We start from the raw sequence: 20611 nt of genomic DNA, 5'->3' as shown, positions 1-20611 counted from the left end.
ATAGTGTTCACAAGAACATATCTTCTTTGAACTTACAAAAGAGGGCTACAGTCAAGTAATATCTTCAACAGACACATTTGAATTCAAATAATTTTAGGCCATTAGGCCATACAATTTTAAGTTGCAGTGTCTTGTGTTGGTTATGGTAGACAGAACCTAATGCCAGAGCTGCATATTGATGAATGACATATTGATGAATGAAGACCTCATGAACTAGATGTACAGCATTTGCAGAAAACTGAGTGGAGAGAATATGGTAGGTAAAGGAGACAAACTATTGTTGTGTTTCCTGATTAGGTTGGAAGTCCATAATTAGGCCCTTTATTGATCATTTAATTCAAATAAAAGACTCACGTAGCCATCCATTGCCCAGTTGTCATTCTTGAATTTACTGAAATGATGCTCTGTTGGACCACGTATCTGGTAAACCTTCAGCAGCAAATGGTTTTCCTCCTTCTTGTACGTTCCTGAAAACAAAAGGAAATTGGGTTATCGGTTGGTGTTTACTGTTGTAATGTTGACTTCAACTGTAATATTTGCCTAATCAAATAATGTCAGCGTTAACATGTGTGTTGTGATTTACCAGCAAGTTTAAGCTGCACTCTGCTCTGATCCAGAAGTGTGACATTGACTCTACTTGTTGTTGAATTGAATCCATTTACAGTAATAGTGGCAACTTCTCTTGCTCCAAGGTACTCATAGAACCCGGTCCAGCCAAAGTTTAAAGAAAACACATCTACAGGAACTGAAGGAAAGAAAGACTAATGTTATACTGTATGACCAGAACAAAATAAGGTACTTTTGCATCATCCATCTCCTGTCTGTACAGCCATCATTATGAGAAACCTCAGACATACAGTTAGCACAATACTTGTTACATTGAATGGACATGCATTTGAACATGAACAAAATGACTCAGAGGAGATAAACATACCACCAATCTTGTTTTTCTGAACATCTGACTCCACTCCTTTTTTACCATTTATTTTGGGCCCAACTGAAAGACGGAAGAAATAATTGACTACATGACATTTTATGGATGTGACCTACTCACTGCCAGTTGCTGCTTGTAGCCGTGTAATGACAACATTTTTTTGGTCTACATTTTACCAGAGCGATTCAGACTTGATGATTGCTGAAATGTTGTATACTCAATTACCTAGATATTCTCAGCTAGCACAGGGCACACAGCAAATTAACTACTGTGTTGAATAACAATGTATGAGGGAAAATATGATTGACACATACAAGTAGAAGATTAACTGCTAATCTAAGTATATGGCCTGCAGTACAATTTATTCTCCTCAGGTTGTGAATGGTTCACAGGAAATAGTTACATTTGAATAATAGACACATTCCAGTGCATAAGTATACCTTTGCAGACAGGTGGCTTTCCAGACCACTTTCCATCAGGTTTACATGTCCTGTGCTCAGATCCCCCGGCCAGGAAGAATCCGTCCTGACATGTATAAATCAAAGTATAGCCCAGAGTTGGTAGATCAATAGCCTTCACGTCAATGTTAGACAGTGTCTCGGGCTGTCTGCAGGCATGGGCTGCAAAAAAAAGAAAGAACGAAGAAAAAACCCCATGGTAAAACACAATAAATTCACTCTACCACTGACCAGGATTACCAGTCAGAATACAGCAGCCCCACACCCACACCAGTATCATGGAGTTATGTAGAGATCAAGCAATCCTATCAGGAGCAAACATATAAAACAAGACCAGAGTGATACTATCCATCTGTAACATAATATATGAACTCTCCTTTCCTGTCGTCAACTTAAGCCTCCCCACTCCCAAGCCTCTGACAGTGAAGCCGCATTATGTGGAGGAGACGCCTGAAGAATTTCGTGGGTATGCTGTCAAAAATCGCCCACTGATTTACCACTCACATACGAACAGCTTAAACTTGGCAAACTTTATCTATTCTTTGCTGAGGGCAGCAATCCCTACTTAACTTCCATGACTCATACTGCCCTTTCTCAAATGTCCGTTCCCTTTTGACAGTCCCACAATGGCTTCTACGTTGTGATCTTTCTTTTAATCCATATATACAGCTCAAGACCTATAATCCTGGGCAGAGTTATTAAGGAGAGAGATGGAGAACATGACACTGCCATTGGGAGGGTAGTGATCTGGAATGCAGTAAATGAAAGGGTTACATGTGCTAAACCAATGCTCTACTCCCTTTGGCTGTCATACCGCACTCTACACCGCCTGTGTCTCTACCTTTACTCATTAACAAGTCAACGCTAAGAAAATGTACACCTGGTGGATAAATAAATAACTTTTCCCTGTTTTCTTGACAATGTCTTGTCACAAAAACAAATCTTTCCAAAAATACTTACCAATACATTCTGGTTGCACGCCACTCCATGTCAAATTTTCCAGACAGGTTCTTGTCGTAGATCCCAGTATGTGGTAGTTTTTACGGCATTTGAAGGAGATTTTGCTTCCAGCCTGAAACGGAAGAAGACTCATTACTATAAATGGTCTAAGAACAACCAGATAATTGCTTTGACTGACCAGAAGACTATTTTAGCAAAAAATCTGAGCACAAATGACAAGTGCCTTGCAAAAGCATTCATTGCCCTTGTCGTTTTTCCAATTACAACCTGTAATTTAAATTGATTTTTAGTTGGATTTCATGTAATGAATATACACAAAATAATCCAAATTGGTGAAGTGAAATAAAAATTTAAAAAACTGAAAAGTGGTGCGTGAATATGTATTGACCCCCTTTGCTATGAAGCCCCTAAATAAGATCTGGTGCAACCAATTACCTTCAGAAGTCACATAATTAGTTAGATAAAGTCCACCTGTGTGCAATCTGAGTGTCACATGATCTCAGTACACGCACACACACACACACACACACACACACACACACACGTGTTCTGAAAGGCCCCAGAGTCTGCAACACCACTAAGCAAGGGGCACCACCAAGCAAGTGGCACCATGAAGACCAAGGAGCTCTCCAAACAAGTCAGGGACAAAGTTGTGGAGAAGTATAGATCAAGGTTGGGTTCTAAAAAAATATTTGAAACTTTGAGCATCCCACGGAGCACCATTAAATCCATTATAAAAAAATGGAAAGAATATGGCAACAAACCTGCCAAGAGAGGGCCGCCCACCAAAACTCACAGACCACGCAAGGAGGGCATTAATCAGAGAGGCAACAAAAAGACCAATGATAACCCTGAAGGAGCTGCAAAGCTCCACAACAGAGATTGGAGTATCTGTCCATAGGCCCACTAAGCCGGTATGGCAGGTAGCCTAGTGGTTAGAGTGTTGGGCCAGTAACCGAAAGGTTGCTAGGTCGAATCCCCAACCTGACAAGGTAAAAATGTGTCGTTCTGGACCTGAACATGGCAGTTAACCCATTGTTCCTAGGCCGTCATTGTAAATAAGAATTTGTATTTAAACTGACTTACCTAGTTAAATAAAGGCTACATTTTATTTTTATTTTTTAAATTTTATTTTTTTAAAGCCGTACACTCCACAGAGCTGGGCTTTATGGAAGAGTGGCCAGAAAAAAAGCCATTGCTTAAAGAAAAAAATTAACAGACACGATTGGTGTTCGCCAAAAGGCATGTGAGAGACTCCCCAAACATATGGAAGAAGGTACTCTGGTCAGGTACTCTGGCCATCAAGGAAAACGCATCATGCTGTGGGGATGTTATTCCATCGGCAGAGACTGGGAAACTGAATTGAAGGAATGATGGATGGATGGAGCTAAATACAGGGAAATTCTTGAGGGAAACCTGTTTCAGTCTTCCAGAGATTTGAGACTGGGACAGAGGTTCACCTTTCAGCAGGACAATGACCCTAAGCATACTGCTAAAGCAACACTTGAGTGGTTTAAGGGGGAACACTTAAATGTCTTGGAATGGCCTAGTCAAAGCCCAGACCTCAATCAAATTGAGAATCCTCATTTGCACTATTGGTTAGAGCCTGTAAGTAAGCATTTCACTGTAAGGTCTACTACACCTGTTGTATTCGGCGCACGTGACAAATAAACTTTGATTTGAATCTGTGGTATGACTTAAAGATTGCTGTACACCAGCGGAACCCATCCAACTTGAAGGAGCTGGAGCATGACTTTAAGAATGGGCAAAAATCCCAGTGGCTAGATGTGCCAAGCTTATAGAGACAAACCCCAAGAGACTTGCAGCTGTAATTGCAGCAAAAGGTGGCTCTACAAACTATTGATTGGGGGGGGGTGAATAATCATGCACGCTCAAGTTCTGTTTCTTTGTCTTATTTCTTGTATGTTTCACAATAAAAAAAATTTTGCATCTTCAAAGTGGTAGGCATGTTGTGTAAATCAAATGATACAAACCCCCCAAAACTCTATTTTAATTACAGGTTTAAGGCAACAAAATAGGAAAAATGCCAAGGGGGTGAATACTTTCACAAGCCACTGTACAGTATGTTTACCCACAATTTGACATTGGTAGAAGTAAGGACCTTACCTCAAATCCTTGGGATGTGACTGGTATCCCATAAGATGGCGTTCCAGGGTCTCTGCATGTGTTATATGCAGGATCTAAAGAAAAATACATGTTTAGCTCACTGCCTAACAACATAATCATCATCACTGAAGAAAATAAGCAAACACTTAACTACATGACACAACACCACAACATACCACACCACAACTAAGGCAGCAGACAGTGGTGTAAGGTACTTAAATAAAAATAAGTACTACTTAAGTAATTTATTATTTATATGTTTGACTACTTTCACTTTTATTCACTACATTCTTATAAGAAAATATTTTACTTTTTACTCCATATATTTTCCTTAACACCCAAAAGTACTCGTTATATTTTGAATGCTTAGCAGGACAGGAAAATGGTTCAATTTATGCACTTAACAGAACATCCCTGGACATCGCTACTAACTCTGATCTGGCAGACTCACTAAACACATATGCTTCTTTTGTAAATGATGTTGGAATGTTGGAGTGTGCCTCTGGCTATCCGTAAATTTAAAAATAATAAGAAAATGGTGCTGTCTGGTTTGCTTAATATAAGGAATTTGAAAATGATTTACACTTTTACTACTTAAGTTTATTTGAAATCAAATACTTTTAGACTTTTCATCAAGAATTTCACTGGGTTTCTTTTCCCTTTACTTGAGTCATGTTCTATTAAGGTGTGGATGGGCAGGACAACCCACCTATACATGAGGGAGGTATTCCACTCCAAGTCCCATCAATCTGACACACTCTCCTGGATGATCCGACCAGGATGTTGGGGTCCCTACAGTAGAAGGTGACCTCTGACCTGTAGGTGAACTGTTTGCCCTCAGCATAACCCTCTGCTGGGGTGCCTGGGTCTCCACACAGCACAGCTAGGCGCAACAAAGCACAGAGACCATTAATCAAATCACACACTTCACATCACACACATCCCCCAGGTTACGTGGGTTTCAGAATCTATATACACAATTTTTCATAGGCATGATGATCACAACGTTTAATATAGGCACTACTGACCAGCTAGTCATTCATAACATGGCTCTTGGAATTAGGTGAAAAAATATATTGTTGTGAGAAACAGAAAGCACCATAGCTAAACTAGACCTGCTAACCCCTCCTGTATAATGGATAATACAATGGTTTCAAGATGCTTTTTCATAATAGGTCCTTCATGTTTGTGAAATGCCCCACATAAATGTTCCACAAAGAGTTTAGCAGGGGAAGTCACTCAGACCCGTTTCAGACTCACAGTATGAGAAGTTGTTATTACAGAGTGTGTTCTCCTGCAGGCTTTCCATGACAACCCACTTTCCATGACAACCCACTCTGTGCATGGAATTTCAGAACATTCTGGCAGTACTTCTGACACCGTGTCAGGAGCTTATGATCAAGGCCTGCAGGCTGCAGCAGCAGACTCCGTCCATGTACCTTGTAATGCTCATGTTATGGGCAGCCCTAGCTGCGGATACTTGAGGGATCAATTTAGGAAATGTTGACATTCTTTTTGCATCTGTCACAACAGTTTCCCAACCTGTCAAATCTGGCATTTCACAGAGGATTTAGCCGGGTCATGCACCCCCCAGCGGCACTACTTGAACAGGGCTATAGGAAGGATAAGTAGGCCAGGTGTGCACATTTCATTTGCTTTAAACTGATAGGCACTGCTTTCGTCAGTTTGATGCATCTACTATAAAATGTTTTTTTACACAAACATAGCAATGGGTAAACACTGGTAAGCTTTGATGACACTGCCATTGCACTAAAGTTTAGATCAAGTGCTCAGATTTTCAGTCTTAAAGGGACTTGATTTTAACTTACGAAGACATTGAGGGATTTCCCCTCGCCATGTGCCGTTCCCCTCACATGAAACGATTCCAGGGCTGGATAGCTGGTACCCATCGAAGCAGCTATAGATGACGCTGGAGCCCCACTGCAAGTCTGACCCCTCAACCTTCCCATTGTGAACAGCCGGAGGACGGCCACACATGATCACTGATGTGGGGACAAAACAATATCATCAGGACGGATATAATGATTTTTAGTGAGTAAGTACTGCATGTTAACTCAAAACATATGTTTTAATGTGCTAGAAAGGAATGGATGATTTATCACGGTTCATATCCTCTTTGATGATCATATTCTGTCTCCCACAAGGAGAAAGTGTTTTCATATGCTTATTATTGGCAAGTAATATAGTTAATTGGGAAGTAGAAGTCCCATTAATCACAATACATATCCGATATGGACTGTGTATCTGTTTTCGATTATATGCAGGGCATTGCACTGTTATTTCCCATTGAGACGATAACATATTCTAACTCTAAAAAAAAATCATTGCAAATGCTGTGGTATTGGATGTCTATTCTGTAAAAATAGGAACTTCTGGCATATTAAACCGTATTCACCCACAGGATTGCAATTGGTCTATAACCACATGTCTGGTAAATCGCTACTGTGGGAAATTATATGTGAAGTGCACACACATTCACTCTCTGCCTGTCAATCTGCTTGGGAGGAGACTTCCCTGCTCTATGCTTGTCTGCATTGCACCACTAACTGGATGCATCGTTTTCTCCACACGTTTCAAGTCTGACATCTGATAGCACAGATCCTACACATTTCATGGATAACATCCCTTCAGTCTGTGTAAGTGAATAATTTGTGCTTGCTGTGCCAAAAAAGGTAGAGAAACTACTCCAAACAAGATCAAAAAACTTTGAGTTCTTTGATCTTCGAGTGCTTGAAATTCTGGAGTGTTGTGATATCTGTACTATATTTCTCTGGTTGCTTCTCATCTCAGCCCTCAGTAAAGAAATGAAAGTAGAAATGTTTGTTTCTTTGTAAGCCAACGACAAGTATTATTGAGTCATAACCAAAGTTGAATTACCTTTACAGTAAGGCTTGGTTTGGTTCCAAGACCCGTTCTTGGTGCAGAGGAGCACAGATGAACCGACAGTGTCCATGACGTGACCTGGGTTACAGTGGTACTGAACAGTCTTGTTGAAGGTGAACTCATTTCCTACGTAAATCCCATTGGCAACAGGACCTGGATCTCCACAGCTGATCACTGTTGAATTGGTAAAACATTTGTACATGTAGTACTATATAATCAAAAGCAAAGCATGGCATGTAGCATATAAGATTAGGTGTATTGCGTCCATGTCTCATGGTCTAGGTTGAATGAATACAAGATGCGTGTTAGACGATCCCACTGTAGAGCTCCTACAGTGCACAGCACAGTATACCTGTGCAGTCTAGGGCAGAGCCGGTCCAGGTGCCATTGGTGGTGCAGTGGCGAGTGGTGAGACCCGAGGTCTCATATCCTTCCCAGCAGGCATATGCCACGGAGCTTGAAAACACTATTCCATCACTGAAGACAATCTTCCCGTAGGCAGGAGTACCTGGATTTCCACACGAAATAGCTGAGAAAACAAAAACAAATAGATAAACATTTAAAAAACTGGAACATTCGTCAAGTTAAATTTAAGGTAAATAAACCATAAATGAATTGTCACTTGCAATCATGAAAGTACTACTCTTAGCTATTGATAAAAGGAAATGTGTATATAATTTATATATTTTTTTATTTAACCTTTATTTAACTCAGTTAAGAACAAATTATTATTTACAATGACGGCCTACCGGGGAACAGTGAGTTAACTGCCTTGTTCAGGGGCAGAACAACAGATTTTTACCTTGTCAGCTTTAATTAAACATTTTTTGCCTTTAATCTACAGAGTATCCTATTGCAGCCTTGGAGTTACTTTCGGTTACTGGCCCAACACTCTAACCACTAGGCTACCTGCCGCCCCATAATAAGTCCTATCTTTCTTCAGTACAATATATTTTACAGATGCTGGCCAAGCAGATCAACTTAATTGTAATCTAACAGAAACAAGATATTAAAATAAAAGACCTATTGATTTGATCCAATTAGTTAAAGCTTTTTAAGGAAATGCCTTTTGTCAGTGATTTGAAGTGGCATTTTAGAAGACGGTAATAAATGAAATGGGATCCTCACTCTCATAGATATCGGCTTTAAAAACCAATTAGGTTAATTGGGAACAACAAGGCTATTCCATAAATAATGAGGCATCGGGGACATATTCACAAACAAATAACCACATGACTCACATGAATAGAGCTTTTACTCACACAGCCTGCTTAAAGAGATTGTCTGGTACTTTTGTATACTTTTTAACCAATAGTTCTGAAAGTAGCGCTGACAAGCTAAAAGTGGTCCCCAAAAATCACATATATGCCCACCACGTCATTGCTCTTTTTCTCACTCTGCTGTGTGTGCATCTTGCTAGCTGTCACTCAAATGGTGAGAGGGGCTAAAACACATTGGTTGAACTCGAATTGCTAGGGGGCTGGCCCACATGGGGTAAAATGTAGGGAAATCAGATTCCAGAAAAACTGTTGTTTTTTTAAATTAGGGATTTTGTGGTTAATTGAGGTAAGAGAAATTCTGCTCATAGGTTATGCATGTATGAACTACACATTGACACATCCAGCCCAAGGCAGGACATTTCAAAAATATTTAGTAGTCACCAAAGTTCCAGAGGATGTCTTTAAATACTCTCAATAGGGCTTAAGCATTTTCATCTTTGTTTACAGAAGGGGAAACTAACAGCATGGGAATCTTCAGAGGCCATTCATCAAAGAGGGATCAGGCAAAGCGTGACATCAGTTGTGAGGAAACATGCTCTCCGCTTTCCCCCCATGTGAAACTGAATGGCAAATGTACACAAATGCTGATCTCAAAAAAGTAATGAATGCTTTTGATTACAGTGGGAATCTCCGGGGCATATGCTACAGTGCTAGCTTTGAGTATTTATGTCTCAATTAGGGTTGATTGAGCACATACTCATTAGCTCAAGTCATAGAATAGCTAAATAGCTGAACATTTAAAGAGATTGAATGGGATCTTAAGCACTAATAAATTCGTAACATATTTGAATTCATGAGATATCATACGATCTGCAGGACTTTTTTACTTTATATTTTTACAGGACGTAACATACTGTATCATATGAAATGGATGACATTGCAAACAATTGTGCACAATTTTCGGGGACCCGTTTTGGCTCGTGAGCACTACTTTCAAAACTACTACCTAAAATTATACAAATCCTCTGTAGCATCACTTTAAGAGCAGTAAACTTAATTATTAATTCATCTTGATAAGAATGATTAGCATTATCTGTGTAGACATAATATCACTCCAAGGCTGCAATAGGATACTCTGTAGATTAAAGGCAAAGAAATTACATTCAAATAAAATCCCCTGGTACAGCTTCCCTTAACAATGTAACCATTTACAAATAGAAAACAACTGGTCCAATAAAGAGTTTATGAAGTCCCTCAGGGAGACCGCTGTGGCCATATGTATTTCCTGACTCAAAGTAATTATTTCCCAAGTCACAGGCGTCTTGTGATCTCCCTGTGCACAAGAATTTGCATTTCATACTTGGGCACAGCATTATTTGTATCACAGAAATAGTGCGCAGCATTCCACTTTAAATCTCCCAAGCAGTGATCCATCTCAACTCCCTTATAACAACCGTTAAACCATCCTCAATCATGAATGGTCTCTAAATAATGCAACTCTATTGATCTCCTGTAAGCAATCTGCAGGCTTATCTCACTGTGTACTGTGTTGCCGTGAAGACGGAATAAATAAGATTAATAATACATTTATAAATACAGAAATGCACAAAAAAAAACTGACCAATTGATGAAAATAAAAACAAGAAGGAAGTAAATGGAGTAAATCAACAAGGCCCAACTTTGCCTCCCCAAGTTCTGAGCAAAGAAAACAAATAAATAAATAATAAATATAGTTGAAGTCGGAAGTTTACATACACTTAGGTTGGAATCATGAAAACTCATTTTTCAACCACAAATTCCTTGTTAACAAACTATAGTTTTGGCAAGTCGGTTATGACATCTATTTTGTGCATGACACAAGTAATTTTTCCAACAATTGTTTACAGAACGATTATTTCACTTTTAATTCATTATATCACAATACCAATGGGACAGAAGTTTACATACATTAAGTTGACTGTGCCTTTAAACAGCTTGGAAAATTCTAAAAAAATAAGTCATGGCTTTAGAAGCTTCTGATAGGCTAATTGACATCATTTGAGTCATTTGGAGGTGTAACTGTGGATGTATTACAAGGCCTACCTTCAAACTCAGTGCCTCTTTGTTTGACATCATGGGAAAATCAAATGAAATCAGCCGAGACCTCAGAAAAAAAATTTGTAGACCACCACAAGTCTGGTTCATCCTTGAGAGCAATTTCCAAATGCCTGAAGGCACCACATTCATCTGTACAAACAATAGTACGCAAGTATAAACACCATGGGACCAGGCAGCCTTCGTACCGCTCAGGAAGGAGACACGTTCTCCTAGAGATGAACGTGCGAAAAGTGCAAATCAATTCCAGAACAACAGCAAAGGACCGTGCGAAGATGCTGGAGGAAACAGGTACAAAAGTCTCTATATCCACAGTAAAACGAGTCCTATATCGACATAACCTGAAAGGCCGCTCAGCAAGGAACAAGCCACTGCTCCAAAACCGCCATAAAAAAGCCAGACTACGGTTTGCAACTGCACATGGGGACGAAGATCGTACTTTTTGGAAAAATGTCCTCTGGTCTGATGAAACAAAAATAGAACTGTTTGGCCATAATGACCATTGTTATGTTTGGAGGAAAAAGGGGGAGGCTTGCAATCCCAACTGTGAAGCACAGGGGTGGCAGCATCATGTTGTAGGGGTGCTTTGCTGCAGGAGGGACTGGTGCACTTCACAAAATAGATGGCTTCATGAGGGAGGAAAATTTGGTGGATATATTGAAGCAACATCTTAAGACATCAGTCAGGAAGTTAAAGCTTGGTCACAAATGGGTCTTCGAAATGGACATTGACTGCAAGCATACTTCCAAAGTTGTGGCAAAATGGCTTAAGTACAACAAAGTCAAGGTATTGGAGTGGCCATCACAAAGCCCTGACCTCAATCCTGTAGAAAATTTGTGGGAAGAACTGAAAAAGCATGTGTGAGCAAGGAGGCCTACAAACCTGACTCAGTTACACCAGCTCTGTCAGGAGGAATGGGCCAAAATTCACCCAACTTATTGTGGGAAGCTTGTGGAAGGCTACCCGAAACATTTGACCTAAGTTAAACAATTTAAAGGCAACGCTACCAAATAGTAATTGAGTGCATGTAAACTTCTGACCCACTGGGAATGTGATGAAAGAAATAAAAACGGAAATAAAAGTGGAAATTAAATTAAAGTGTTCATCCTAACTGACCTAAGACAGGGAATTTTTACTAGGACTAAATATCAGGAATTGTGAAACACTGAGTTTAAATGTATTTGGCTAAGTATATATGTATATATCAAGGGTTTTTCTATATTTTTGACTATTTTCTACATTGTAGAATAATAGTGGACATCAAAACTATAAAACAACACAAAAAAAGCAAAAAAAGTGTTAAATAAATCAAAATATATTTTATATTTAAGATTCTTCAAACTAGCCACCCTTTGCCTTGATAACAGCTTTGCACACTCTTGGCAGAGCAAGATGAGCTAAAATCTAATGAAGGAACGTTAGCTAAACTTTTTCAGCGAGTTGCCAGTCAAAATTGCACTGATAAACGATAGGGAATAGCCTGCTTCCCCTTCTGCCGCTTGCCTGCCAATGCATCCGTTGTCCCAACCAAGCACCCAAGCTAACTGGCTAAAGTTGGCTAGCTTACCAACTAGCTACTTCCAGACACAGATGGGAGAACACATCACTGACCCATTTTACTCGCCGTAGCAGAGCTAGTAAGGCTGTTTACATGTTAAATAGAGCATTCGTGACTAACTTTAAAGTTTTTTTTGCCTATGTCTATTGACACCGGTCATATTCTGCACACAAAATATTGAGTCATTGAAACTGAAACAGTGCTTCCGGAATGGAGGCAGCAAACAATGTGCCAGGCCAGCTGTGATTCGCAAACTGACTGCTATATTTTTGGGACTGCCAAAAAATGTACGGTATTGGTCAATTATATTAATGCATTGAACTGCATCCATCTATTCTCCAACAATGCCTTAGTGTACGTCATGGAATGTTGAGTCAAATAGAACCTATTTTTAAAACATATAAAGTTGGTTTTGTAGCATAAACTGGGAATTTTATATTTTTGACTGAAATTATGATTGTCTGTCTGTTTCATATCTGCAAAGTAGTTAAAACACTGTCAGTTCCACTTTAAATTACTAGAGGGGTTATGTCATAAACCTTAAAAGTTCCAGAATGGTTGAAAATGGCAGCCAATTGGTCAGGGAGAAATCAAGACCAGTCTAATGTGAATGAATGGCAGTAGAGGCATAATCCTGATTTTACTAGTGCAGGAAAATAAAAGGAAGGCATGTGATATATCAGAAATTGTATAATATAATTATTGATGACATATTCATATAATTATATAGTAATATAATTATACATATTGTTTATACAGGTTTTTCACCAATATTCTGTGTAAATAGCCTCCAAAATATGTAAACAGATCACAAATGTCAACATTTGTGTTTTCTTGAAAAGCTGTGAGTGCTATTATACGATACAAAATCAGAAGTCTACTTGTTGCATTTACAACTTCTCTAAGTCCTATCAATTGATTTCAGCCAGTGTATGGCTGTGCATTCACTGCATTGTTTGAATAAAATGTTGGCATATTGTCAGTTAATTTGAAAAAATGTATGGAATCCTTCCTTTGGTTAGCTAGCTAACAAATATACAGTGTATATACATTATTCAAATTCATTATTTTACACAATATCACAGCACTGGCAAACCACAGTTGACCAACACCCTGACCAAAATGGCTGACCTTTATCCCATCATAATAAGGTTCAGGTCCATTCTACTATTCTAATTCCATGTCCGACCCCATCTAACAGACAACACTGAACACTCATGATAACTGGGTTAGAAATATGACAAACAACAGAGCAGCAAATAACTGAAGAACACAAACAACAACTTAAACACCAAAACACACACAGGAATGAGAAACAACACAACCTGAAAACAAGGAACCCACAATTACCCAAAATCTTATGGCACAGCTACAATATGCGTCGTGTAGAGTATACAGTACATCATAATCATGGTCATAATAAATTAGATTTGGGCAAATTATTTGAATTTAATTGTGGGATTAAGGAGCTATCAAGCTCAATCAAAGTTATTGGTTAATGAGACACAGTTTAAGACGTACTAAAGACATTAAATACATTTACGTATAATATCTTTATGTCCAAATGAGTCTATTTAAAAGTGAATGATGAGATAATTGAGGGTAAATTATTATCTTTCTAAAACGTAGAAATATACAGTAGATAAGCTTCAGGGTTGGAGACAATTCCAGTAAATTCAGGAAGTACACTGAAAGTCCAACTCCAATTCTCTTCAATGCTTTTCAATGAGGACATTTTGGAATTTTGTTTACTTTATGAATTGACTGGAATTGAAATGAAATTGACCCCAACCCTGATCAGCTAAGATATACAGTACACTCATACTTGTACCTTTGTACTGGATGTGTGTATGCACATAATTTCATACTTCTTATGAATGTGCCAATAAGCACCTTGGCTTCACTCAAGGTTTCCCATGTCATTTTTCAAACGATGAATTAAACAGAAGTAACCCTGGATGCTTCTCTTTCGAATCCCTCCCAACATTGCTGAGCATTAAGGTAATAGACTATAATAGGTGTTGGATGGCGTTATCCTTTCTGAAAACCTGCATTAAAACAATGATTATCATACAGTACATTACCAGTGGTAGGTGGTCTGTGTAGGACTCCTCACCCTTGCATACATCAAGGAGTCCTAAATTCAGAAGGTTCAATGCAGCAAAAACCCTTGCATACATCTCAATTTCCCCAATTACTTTTTGCAGAAGAACTGGTCATTAAGACACTTTTTCAGGGTGGACCATGACACTGCCTTATCAGCCCTCAATGTTCAAGACAACTGGGAACTTGGGTAAAACGAACTACGAATGGTAAAATAAGTTTGGAACTTTCATCCAACTCAGAATTGTACAGTGCCTTGCAAAAGTAATCATCCCCCTTGGTGTTTTTCCTATTTTGTTGTATTACAACCTGTAATTTAAATGGATTTCTATTTGGATTTCATGTGATGGACATACACAAAATAGTCCAAATTGGTGAAGTGAAATTTTAAAAAGATCTTGTTTAAAAAAAAACTGAAACGTGCTGCGTGCATATGTATTCACCCCCTTTGCTATGCAGCCCCTAAATAAGATCTGGTGCAACCAATTACCTTCAGAAGTCACATATTTAGTTAAATAAAGTCCACCTGTGTGTGCAATCTAAGTGTCACATGAGCTCAGTATGTATATATATATATATATCTCACACACACACATATATATATACACATACACACAGTTTGGCAAAAAAACATTTAGTCAGCCACCAATTGTGCAAGTTCTCCCACTTAAAAAGATGAGGCCTGTAATTTTCATCATAGGTACACTTCAACTATGACAGACAAAATGAGGGGGAAAAATCCAGAAAATCACATTGTAGGAATTTTAATGAATTTATTTGCATAATAAGTATTTGGTCACCTACAAACAAGCAAGATTTCTGGCTCTCACAGACCTGTAACTTCTTCTTTAAGAGGCTCCTCTGTCCTCCACTCATTACCCGTATTAACCTGTTTGAACTTGTTATCAGTATAAAAGACACTTGTCCACAACCTCAAACAGTCACACTCCAAACTCCACTATGGCCAAGACCAAAGAGCTGTCAAAGGACACCAGAAACAAAATTGTAGACCTGCACCAGGCTGGGAAGACTGAATCTGCAATAGGTAAGCAGCTTGGTTTGAAGAAATCAACTGTGGGAGCAATTATTAGGAAATGGAAGACATACAAGACCACTGATAATCTCCCTTGATCTGGGGCTCCTCGCAAGATCTCACCCCATGGGGTCAAAATGATCACAAGAACGGTGAGCAAAAATCCCAGAACCACACAGGGGGACCTAGTGAATGACCTGCAGAGAGCTGGGACCAAAGTAACAAAGCCTACCATCAGTAACATACTACGCCACGAGGGACTCAAATCTTGCAGTGCCAGACGTGTCCCCATGCTTAAGCCAGTACATGTCCAGGCCCTTCTGAAGTTTGCTAGAGAGCATTTGGATGATCAAGAAGAAGATTGGGAGAATGTCATATGGTCAGATGAAACCAAAATATAACTTTTTGGTTAAAACTCAACTCGTCGTGTTTGGAGGACAAAGAATGCTGAGTTGCATCCAAAGAACACCATACCTACTGTGAAGCATGGGGGTGGAAACATCATGCTTTGGGGCTGTTTTTCTGCAAAGGGACCAGGACGACTGATCCGTGTAAAGGAAAGAATGAATGGGGCCATGTATCGTGAGATTTTGAGTGAAAACCTCCTTCCATCAGCAAGGGCATTGAAGATGAAACGTGGCTGGGTCTTTCAGCATGACAATGATCCCAAACACACCGCCCGGGCAACGAAGGAGTGGCTTCGTAAGAAGCATTTCAAGGTCCTGGAGTGGCCTAGCCAGTCTCCAGATCTCAACCCCATAGAAAATCTTTGGAGGGAGTTGAAAGTCCGTGTTGCCCAGCAACAGCCCCAAAACATCACTGCTCTAGAGGAGATCTGCATGGAGGAATGGGCCAAAATACCAGTAACAGTGTGTGAAAACCTTGTGAAGACTTACAGAAAACGTTTGACCTCTGTCATTGCCAACAAAGGGTATAACAAAGTATTGAGATAAACTTTTGTTATTGACCAAATACTTATTTTCCACTATAATTTGCAAATAAATTCATTAAAAATCCAACAACGTGATTTTCTGGATTTTTTTTCTCATTTTGTCTGTCATAGTTGAAGTGTACCTATGATAAATTACAGGCCTCTCTCATCTTTTTAAGTGGGAGAACTTGCACAATTGGTGGCTGCAACACCATTAAGCAAGGTCAGGGACAAACTTGTGGAGAAGTACAGATCAGGGTTGGATTATAAAGAAATATCCTAAACTTTGAACATCCCAGCGCAATTAAATCCATTATTAAAACATGGAAAGAATATGGCACCACACCAAACCTGCCATGAGAGGGCCACCCACCAAAACTCACGGACCAGGAAAGGATCCATTTTAGAATAAGGCTGTAACGCAACAAAATGTGGAAAAGCCAAGGGGTCTGAATACTTTCCGAATGCACCGTATATGGCAGGGGACTCACCTTCACAGACTGGTTGGGTGCCACTCCAGGAGCCATTGGGGAGGCAGGTCCTCTCAGCCGAGCCACTCAGGGAGAAGCCGGCTTCACAGGTGAACCTCAGCAGGCTCTTCAGCTGGAACTCGTCCCCCAACCTGGAGCCATGAGGTGGGATTCCAGGGTCACCACACTCCCCGGAACTACCGCCTAATGAAGGAGAGAGAAAATATCCAACGCTCAAACGACCACCCATCACTCACTGCAGAAGGTCCATAGGCAGTGCATATCAGTCATTCTAGCATTGTTTTCTGAGATGGCTACCAAGGCTCTACCCAGAGTGCTTGCTTCCTACAGCTCTAGCTACAAAACTTGAAAAACCCACAGAAACCCCTAGTTTTTTCAGCTGGGGTTGACTTCCCTGAAACCTGTCACTCAGTGTTATTTCTGTCCATTGGAGAGCCTTCAGGTTTCCCTGCCTGGCAGTGTGCAACACTGAAGAAAAAAAGGTGCCATCTTGAACCAAAAAGGGTTCTTAGGCTGTCCCCATAGGAGAACCCTATGAAGAACCTCTTTTGGTTCGAGGTAGAACCCTTTTGGTTCCAGGTAGAACCATTTTGTGTTCCATGTGGAACCTTTTAAACAGAGGATTCTACATGGAACCCAAAATAGTTCTACCTGGAACCAAAAAGGGTTCTAACTGGAACCAAATATGGTTCTCCTATGGGGACAGCCGCAGGACCCTTTTTGGTTCCAGGTAGAGCTATTTGGAACAAAAAGGGTTCTACCGCAAACCAAGAGGTTCTTCAAAGAGTGTAGGACCATGCTGATGGATATACCTGAGCAGTAAGGTTGTGGCCCGCTCCAGCGTCCGTCCTCCTGACAGTAGCGCGTGGCGTTCCCAATCAGTGCTCGGCCGTGGCTGCAGGTGTAATGGACCACGGCGCCGTTGGTGAACTTCCTACCTGACATAATAGCTTGGGGCGGTGTGCCAGGATCACCACAGGAAATAGCTGCAGGTGAAATGGAGAGAAAATGTTCAGAGGACAGTTGATAGAAATACTTTTTAATATCCATCATGTATCTAAAGAAAAATATAAAAATGGTAGTATTGTCACATACACCAGGTAGCTGTAGTGAAATGTTTTTTTTTTTACAGGGTCAGCCATAGTAGTACAGCACCCCTGGAGCAAATTAGGGCAAATCGACAGATTTTTCACCTTGTCGGCTCGGGTATTCGAAACAGCAATCTTTTGGTTACTGGCCCAACGCTCAAACTGTAATGCTACCTGCCGCCCAGGATATACTTTTTTCTTGTGCCTTCAGTGTTACTGTTACTGTCTGTTATTTTTATCAAGTATATGCCTTTTGAACCCAGCACCCAAACACTTGTTATTACTATAAACATTTGATTTGAACACCCCAATTTCTTATTCCATGCCTTCTCTGTTACCACTACTACTTCCACAACCCCTTTTCATCACTAACATTAACACTATATACAACATTTTCAGCACAGCCATAATGATTCTTTCTTTCTCACCACTATACGAACAGTAAATTTCACTATTTTTTTTAATCATTCTCCAACAGCGACTAACCACACCACTTGGGACCCAGATTCTACCTCTACCACTTTTTGTACCCTGAGCAAGACAATCCCAGCATATTACTCACAAAGGCACTTAGGAAGTGATCTGTCCCAGAGGCCGTTTGACTGACAGGTGAGAAGTGATGAGCCGAGCAGATAGAAGGCCCTCTTGCAGTGATACATCACACTGGTTCTGTAGTTGAAGCTCTCGGGGAAGCGCTGCTGCGGGTGACGAATGGCATTCTCCACAAAGCCTGGATCGGAGCAGTTTACCACTGCAAGATAAAACCGTCCGCATGCTTAAAGTCTGACAGTGAACCCAAGAGTGAGAAGAGAAGGGAAATCAATGGGAAAGCTTGAATAGCAGGATTTCTGTTCAAGTTCGGATTCATTTCAAAACAACCCATCCATGCTTTTTAAGATATACAGCTTCTCTCATGTACTGTAACTACAGATGTTCTACAGTCAATAGCATTTGACATACATTTACTCTAATAACTGTGTAGAAATGTCATACATGTGGGTTGATATGCAGTTTCTGTTCAGTTTAACTTGTCACAAAAATGTAGATTCCTTATTTACTCCAGTTGCACTTTAAACCAGCAGGGCAGGAATCCCCAGTAACAATAATAAGCTGTACGTCTTGCCTCAGAGTTGGCTGAACATTGTTTTCAGCTATTGCCCTTCAACAAAAAACAGCCTAAAGTTAATGTCCAGGGGAAGATAAACAGATCGCTTTCCCTCAGTGACAGCTGCCAATGCCTTGGCAGTCAATTAAACCCCTAGGGACAGAGAGGTTGGAAAAACCCCTCCAAAATTGATAATTGGCACCTGCTATTGGCATGTTCCTTGCCTTTAATAGACACCATTATTCAGGTAACCCTCTTGAAAAAAGGTGATTGTTGGAACCCTGGGTGTGGGTGTGCAGAGTGGCTTACAAAATAGCAGGGAGCACAGTGACATACTGTAGGAATACTACAGGCTGAGGTAGCAGGGAGCACACTGACATACTGTAGGAATACTACAGGCTGAGGTAGCAGGGAGCACACTGACATACTGTAGGAATACTACAGGCTGAGGTAGCAGGGAGCACACTGACATACTGTAGGAATACTGCAGGCTGAGGTAGCAGGGAACACACTGACATACTGTAGGAATACTACAGGCTGAGGTAGCAGGGAGCACACTGACATACTGTAGGAATACTGCAGGCTGAGGTAGCAGGGAGCACACTGACATACTGTAGGAATACTGCAGGCTGAGGTAGCAGGGAGCACACTGACATACTGTAGGAATACTGCAGGGTGAGGTAGCAGGGGGCACACTGACATACTGTAGGAATATTGAACAGTCTGAGGGAGGGAGTGACTGACCATTGTTGTGGCAGGTGAAGGAGGCTATTTCTTTTTTGTTTTATATATACTTTTTTTAACCTTGTTTTCCCTTGCTTTTTCCACATGGAGGACTATTCTAGTCATACAAATACAGTTGAAGTCGAAGTTTAATACACTTAGGATGGAGTCATTAAAACTCATTTTTCAACCACTCCACAAATTTCTTGTTGACAAACTATAGTATTGGCAAGTCGGTTAGGACATCTACTTTCTGCATGACACAAGTAATTTTTCCAAAACATGCAGACCGATACGCCATAGCCAATTAGAGCTACAGTAGGCCTTCATGCAAACAAGCCATTTGCCACCATTCACTTTGAAGTGGACTGTGTTCAGTGATGCCAATTTAGCAACTTTTCAGATTACCCTGGCAACTTCTTTTTCAAACAGCACCTAGCAACAAATTGAGCTACTTTTAAAAATGTATTTGGAACTTTTAGCAACTTTTGAAAAGTGACTCAAACGTTAAAACGCACGTATTTTCCGTCTAAATGACACAAAAACGATTTTCTCTGTCACACACTCAGTCACAACACACGTGCCTGGCTGCAAAAGTGAATTGTGAGTGACGTCAGCAGAAGGCCAGCAGCAATTTCAAAAAATTGCAACTCATTGTTGGCTGACTGCAGCAGCAGTAGTATATGCCTTCGACGAGACACACCCAATGAATATAGTTGGTCACGAATGTTTGATCTTGAACATAACTTATAACATTAATCAACATGTCTCAATCAAAATTGTACAGAAAAGAGTGGGAGTCTGTACCTGAACAAATGTCAAAATCATATTTTTTTGCCGAGATAGCCAGTCAATTTGAGTAACGTTATTGTGGATTCAACG

The 20611-nt window shown here is 40.2% G+C and overlaps 1 protein-coding gene across 1 annotated transcript in view; it reads right to left on the bottom strand.

The window, feature by feature from the left end:
- LOC112223927 (CUB and sushi domain-containing protein 1) overlaps positions 1-20611 on the bottom strand; it is a 236962-nt gene that overhangs the window by 5105 nt on the left and 211246 nt on the right. The window contains exons 53-65 of the mRNA XM_042305838.1: positions 18464-18652; positions 17626-17799; positions 16814-16996; positions 7736-7912; positions 7378-7557; positions 6309-6482; positions 5189-5362; positions 4480-4553; positions 2353-2464; positions 1375-1554; positions 935-997; positions 584-745; positions 355-467 (exon numbers count right to left, since the gene is read on the bottom strand). Coding sequence (XP_042161772.1) covers positions 355-467; positions 584-745; positions 935-997; positions 1375-1554; positions 2353-2464; positions 4480-4553; positions 5189-5362; positions 6309-6482; positions 7378-7557; positions 7736-7912; positions 16814-16996; positions 17626-17799; positions 18464-18652 — 1955 coding nt within the window. The remainder of the gene's footprint in view (positions 1-354; positions 468-583; positions 746-934; positions 998-1374; positions 1555-2352; positions 2465-4479; positions 4554-5188; positions 5363-6308; positions 6483-7377; positions 7558-7735; positions 7913-16813; positions 16997-17625; positions 17800-18463; positions 18653-20611) is intronic.

The sequence above is a fragment of the Oncorhynchus tshawytscha genome, linkage group LG25 (assembly GCF_018296145.1).
Source record: "Oncorhynchus tshawytscha isolate Ot180627B linkage group LG25, Otsh_v2.0, whole genome shotgun sequence".
NCBI lineage: Eukaryota > Metazoa > Chordata > Actinopteri > Salmoniformes > Salmonidae > Oncorhynchus > Oncorhynchus tshawytscha.
This window is presented reverse-complemented; position numbering and strand designations above follow the sequence as displayed.